Source organism: Cebidichthys violaceus, unplaced genomic scaffold (assembly GCF_023349555.1).
Source record: "Cebidichthys violaceus isolate CVI_PGR_0920_01 unplaced genomic scaffold, fCebVio1.0.p SCAF_2, whole genome shotgun sequence".
NCBI lineage: Eukaryota > Metazoa > Chordata > Actinopteri > Perciformes > Stichaeidae > Cebidichthys > Cebidichthys violaceus.
The window spans coordinates 19,653,355-19,659,457 of NW_027176372.1; the positions used below are offsets into that span (position 1 = coordinate 19,653,355).

The 6,103-nt window shown below is 40.3% G+C and overlaps 1 protein-coding gene across 1 annotated transcript; it reads right to left on the reverse strand.

Moving 5' to 3' along the window:
- Positions 1-16: 16 nt before the first annotated feature.
- Positions 17-3,559, reverse strand: trmt12 (tRNA methyltransferase 12 homolog). Its single transcript, XM_068715076.1, has 7 exons — positions 3,415-3,559; positions 3,072-3,240; positions 2,773-2,971; positions 2,533-2,683; positions 2,284-2,393; positions 1,903-2,060; positions 17-1,368 (listed from the first exon to the last, which is right to left on the reverse strand). The coding sequence occupies exons 1-7, from the start codon at positions 3,465-3,467 to the stop codon at positions 1,018-1,020; spliced, it is 1,191 nt and encodes a 396-aa protein (XP_068571177.1). The 5' UTR covers positions 3,468-3,559; the 3' UTR covers positions 17-1,017.
- Positions 3,560-6,103: the final 2,544 nt, after the last annotated feature.

Below are 6,103 nucleotides of genomic sequence, written 5' to 3' on the forward strand. Positions count from 1 at the left end.
AACAAAGAGTGAGCCATTTATTGGTATTGAGAAAATGATGCACTACAGATGGTGTGCCTGCGTAAACACCATGCCAATATTTGTTATCAAGGCGTATGCAAAGTGTTGGTGGAACACATTGTTAAGCAAATGATTACCCGGCTTATATAAATAGTTTTAAAGTCTCACCCAGACTTAAAACACATCTGTTATCTAAGAGGTCAGTGTGAGAGATTATTTCTCTCAAAAATGAATGACTAACCTCCTAGGGTCTCTCGTCCCCATTGTAAATATAATCTTATTTAAGCATGAGAGTCTTTGTTGATTTAAATATAAATATTCATGTCTGAAACACACAGCTTTTAGTCCCAACTAATTAAATATGCACAACCAGGTGCCTCCATGCATTTACAGACGTGCGACAAAGGAAAAAGAAAAACAACATCTGCCGTCTTCGTAACATGTTGGTCCACCACAACCAGAGCAGCTTCAGTGCTTTCTACTGGAGGGATGAACACCAGTCATCCAGAAGACGTTCCCTTATTTGGGTCCAAAATCTCCCGTCGCTGTTCAATTGGAGTCAGACCTGCTGACTGTGAAGGGCATAATCATAGGATTCACATCATTTCCATGCTTATCAAACCATTCAGTAACTCCCAGGTATGTAAGCAAAAGGCACTCCGTCTCTCCACTCATGCAGTTTTGTTTTTTTTTCAGTGAGTATAACACGACAATGAGGTGCCCTTGAGCAAATCGCCTCAACCCACCACTGTTATCCGTTGGCCGACAGATAAGGCTGTGGTTGTGGTACAGCTTGGCAGCTTCCAGATGGGATTATATATGCAGGGCGTTTCTTAAAAAATACAGAAAAATAGCATTTGTGCTCATCCAACCTGCCCTGGATAAATAAAGGTTTATAAAAACACAGCATCAGCTGATTTCACTATCTGACAGGACAACAAAGCTTCCTATTTCTTCTCTGGACAGCAGCACATTAGAATCATGAACGCACTAAACATTTGTGTTGATCTCCTCAGCTCAGGGTGGTCTGCACTCTAAGTCCAGCACCACGTGGTGAACATGAGGTGCGTACGACTTCACATGTTCTATGTGCCGGTTGTTTGTTATCCACCGTGCGCCAGTGGTGTCCTCTAAAAGAGAGGCGATGCGGTCTGCTGTGTCATCAGCCCAGGCCTGCCACGCCTCTTCGGCAGCTTTCTTCCCAGAAGTCCTGTGGGCGTCATCGCCGATCGCTGACGTAACGTTCTGGTGAATGTGCAAAACGCCACCGGTTGTTCTCTTCAGCAGTCGACAGGCAACAGGCCAGCCGTCCTCGGAGCTCGGTATGAGACCCAGGTTCACTCGGTCAGCGATGTCACACAGCTGGAGCTAAACAATACAAAAATAAAAAGCTCTTTCATATTAGCTCTTTTATGCTAAATTATTTTCCCCAAAAAATGTGTATAGATTTGTGTCATTATTTTTCATTCTTGTAATAAAGCTGATTCATTTAGCTACAGTCAGTGCAGAAAATATTGATGATGATGATTTGAGCTATTCAGGAGGAGATATATTCATGTGTATAATATTTTGTTGATGTTTTGAAATACAATCAGCTTGTTATCAATTTAAATGACAGAATTGTGTATCAAAACATCACATTATCATTGTATTTTCACAATATTTTTCCACAGAAAAATCTATTTATAACAACAGTGATAGACAAACTGTAATAGTTGGTTTTCCTTATTTTATTATTGTGATATTACCTCATCAATGCCACTAATATCTGAGTGAACCTCATTTAGATCTCAGTTGAAGACAACACAGAGATGTGATCTAGTAATATTAAGCTAATATTGTAACTTGTGTGTAAACAATCCACGTCACATGATCAGTATGGGACACATATGGACACATTACTTGTCGGTTGTCTCCCTGGTGAACGGTGCAGCGGTCGGACACCCCGTTTGCCTCGAGGTTTTTTTCTAAAGCTTGAACTGCGTCAGGGTTCCACTCACAGGCGTGAACACGACTGGCCCCCGCGTGGACCAGATATGGGAGAGTGAAGTATCCAATACCTGACACAAGATACAGCTGTGATAGTTAATAATTAAAATTATGTTTAATTACCACTGAAGAGTACAAGGGTTGGACACAATTAAAGTAACATGACGGGGCAGGAAATACACCTGGAACCTGGACTAAAGACAAAAAACCCTTCTCCTTTGTTGATGATTAAGTAAAAAAAATAATAATTATTCATCAATGTCAACACCTGTCACACACTGTCAGTTATCCCACCTGCATACAGATCCACCACAGTCTCCCCTCTGCAGTCGAATCCAGCCACCCGGAGCTTCTCCGTTATGTTTCCAGCTGAGAACATGCATCGGGTGACATCAAACTCATAACTGAAACAAAAAGGTGAAGAACTCAAAAGTTAAGACGTGTTTTAGTCATGGTCACATTTTTCCGTCGTGTGCCCAATAACCCTTTCATGTTGCAAATCAGCAGCAAATGACCGACTGATTGATTAGGACTGAGACCTACCTAATCCTATTGTCCACATGTTTGACCCAGCTGTGCTCTCCTAGCAGCATCGTCACCACAGGAGACCGAAAACCATCTGAGGATATTCGACTCATCTTTGCCAGCCGCTTTGACCCCAGTCCTCTGGCCACCGCACTCCATATCTGTTGATCTAAAAAAAGAAAGTCAAAAGCAATCAATAAATGTCTTTTTTGTACACATATTACTACAGTAAAGTGTGGTTGAGCTTGAGAACAGTACCCATCTTCTTCCAGAGTGGCAGGGAGAAGCAGTTGTCTCCCAGCAGGAGGAGGTCTCCATGCCTCTGGAAGCTGCGAGGGAGGTCCCCCCTCAGCTCCTCTGTCCATCCTTCACCGTGAGATTCCAACACCTCCTGGACGATTTTCTCTAGTTTAGTGCCACTTGTCCTTCTTCTCTTTGTCTTCGACTGCAGGTGGGACTGTGGTGCAAACAGGACAGACAACAGGAGATACATATAAATACTTTAAAGCTGCACTATCTGTTACTTATTGTATTCTAGGGAAGCTCAGCTTAATTACCTGACTCCAAACTATTTCACAAGCATCATCTGAAGCCACTGTGGCTCTGAGAGAGCGCAGATCAAGTTGTGGCAGACAGGATGGTGAAATGGGCAAGAGGACTGTCTCATCTGAGTCTTTCAGTAAGGACAAACTCAGATCAAGAGCCCCTTTAGACTGTAGACATCTCCTGTAAGATGAGAGGTTCAACCGTAATATAAGATTATTTTTAAATAAAAAATATTATTAAAATGACTACAGACAGCCACAGTCCACATTGCTCTTGGTTCCCATCAGTGTATCTGGTTCCCATGCTAGCTGCTAGCTAACCTAGTTTAAGCAGCTACGCTATATGGCTGATTACCTGAACTCCTGTGCATGACACTGCGACACTCGAAGGCAAGGCACACCGTCCATTTACAAGCACGCAAACATATCTCAAGTATTTACGTATGACGGTTAAAAATGGCTAATTTAGCCTACAACGAAATGACAGATACCGGAACAGGTGTTATGTCGAAATCAGTTCCCTCATCGAATAGCGCCTCCCTTCAGTTAAAGCGATAGCGCCCCCTTGGTCGTTGCGGTTAGAGATGAGGGTTGATACAGGTTTAGCTAGGAGGGAACACATATCGACTGGGTAACAGTATTCGACACAACACCTGTTCAATCAACGCGTGTTTCTAGTCGGACTATTTTGTAGGACGGACGTTTCAAATTACAAAAACTTTATTGTAAACATTGACGGATAGCGCAAACTCGTTTAGCTAGTTTACGTCTGAATTTAAAACGCCACGATTCTACGCCATTTTTGACGCTGAAGAGGACCAATTTCTGAGTAAAAGATGATGAATATGTCTTAATTTATTTATATTATTTTTTTTGTCAGAGAACGACAGGGATAGAGCAGTAGCAGTTTGGACAAAGTGGCTCGTGGATGTCGATAGATGGAGACAAATGGCTCAAAACCCAGGAGGGTGCGTAAACTTACGCTAACTACGTTACATAGTAGCAAGACAAAGAAAAGTAACGTTGATATACGGTTAATAAAAAGGTAACCCGTCATCTACACGTATCATTCTTTTGTCTTTCTTCATTAGTGGTATTGTAGAGGTGGTATGGAAAGTCTTTCATATATTAAACCATTTTTTTGGGGGGGGGGGGGGGGGGGGGGGTTAACGTTATGTGCACCTTTATTTATGTTAATTGGTATTTTATATTTGCACTATTTCCTACTTTGTACTGCAACTGCTGCATGACAATTTCTCTCTGGATGTATAAAGTTCTTATTTCATCTTACAGTGTCTATCTGCTGCACATTAGATCAGTAACCTTTTAGCTTTCCTGCTTGTAAGATGTAACTAGGTCTACCTCATCCTCCCTGATCTCTCCTTATGTAATGAAAAGTGGCACCACATTAAAAACACTCTGCTGAGTACAGCAGACTGGTCAGAGGAGCGTCTGGCAGGTCTTGTATTGATAATGTTCTCCTCTGGAGTGGATCAAAAACAGATCCTGAGTAACGGAGACGGGCAGTATCTTCTCCTACCTCTGGTCCATAACTTCATGACACACTGAGAGTGAGGGATGTTTAGTGCACTCTCCGGGTCATTTGTGGTCCAGCCTTTCCCTGTGTGTCAGCTGTCCTCTGGCCTCTGTGTAGCCACAGGGAGGCTAAATGAGCTGTATAACTGAGCTGAGACAATATTGAACAATGATAATATCACTTTCAATGTCTTTAAGAACTCAGCAGAGGCTATTATACTGCTCGTCAGTGCTTCGTCAGTGCTTAGTCAGTGTAAATATCATAGTTTTTATAGCCAAGAATCCATAACTACACAGACTTTAAATGATATTCTCATGCAGAGTTTATAGTTACAAAGAATCAAAGAGGCGGAGGCTGAGATAAATCCTGATTATTTGGTGACTGTGGCTTCTGAATGAGACAAAACAAAAGGGACTGTTTAAGAATATAGATATCAACAATATAAGATCAGTAATGATAACCCTCTGTAGGCCTGTAGCAGTAACCAATGTTCTCGTTCGATATAGTGTCACAGCAATAATTGTAAGAAAAGATATTATTATTATTATTATTATTAAGAATTAAGAATTATATTTATTCTTTATTTAATGATCATATAATGGCATAATAAGGCAAGTACACCCTTTAAAAGAGCAATGGACTTTTAATTCTTAAGAATATCTAGACATTTTAATTAAAAAAATATATATAAAAATGTTCTAAATAAATGAAATGTAACAACACAACCACACTGTCAGGCTCTGTAACAATATGTTCAATGTTGGTTTATTGTAGCAACATGTTGACTAAAACGTTGGTGACATTGTTACGTTCCAAACACGTAAACACAACAAGCAACATCAAGGTCAGCAAAAATGATTGAGGTCATGTCGATGTATCGTACGATAAGTCGATTTTGATATCAATCAATATTTTAGGTTTTAACCCAAGCCTTTCATGGCTTTTTACAAACATATCAGAATTGTATCATCATTAATAATATTGAAGATAAAATTGAGCAAGTAAATATTTTCACTTCACTTTTTTTATATTTTTTCATGCTTTCGTCTGTAGATGACGTGTTTCACACATGGAAACTTGCTTTAAACAATTCAGAAGTGAAAATGCCATTTTAGCATAGTATCAAATAAGAATTAGCCCTTATGTTTTAACATTATTGCAAGGAATATAAGGAACATTTTTTGGGAATGAATATCCAAAACTATCTTTGCTGAGATCAACAAATAAACCAGGAGCAAAATTACTGACTACTCTGTTGAATAGTTGAATGCTGGATATGAAACACAATCAATATGTTATGCATGGATTTGAAAGTGAACACATCTTATCTCTTTAGTGGTTTCAGTGAAAAGTAAAAAGCTCCGAGGAGCTCTGCAGTGTTTACCTTCTGCTCTCTGGAGCCATGAAGCAACACTTGAGGGATTAATGCATCTGGTGTCTTTAACTAATTATCTTCATGAATGCACTCCTTCACAGTGATCTCCCTCGGGCAATACCACAGGCGAGC

Bases quoted from the DNA above. Each gene is read 5' to 3' on its own strand.
- trmt12 (XM_068715076.1), bottom strand. From the start codon at position 3,467: ATGGACGGTGTGCCTTGCCTTCGAGTGTCGCAGTGTCATGCACAGGAG. The intron at 3,241-3,414 runs GTAATCAGCCAT...CTCATCTTACAG, and splicing joins TGTCATGCACAGGAGTTCAG to GAGATGTCTACAGTCTAAAG. The intron at 2,061-2,283 runs GTGGGATAACTG...ATCTTGTGTCAG, and splicing joins TGTGGTGGATCTGTATGCAG to GTATTGGATACTTCACTCTC.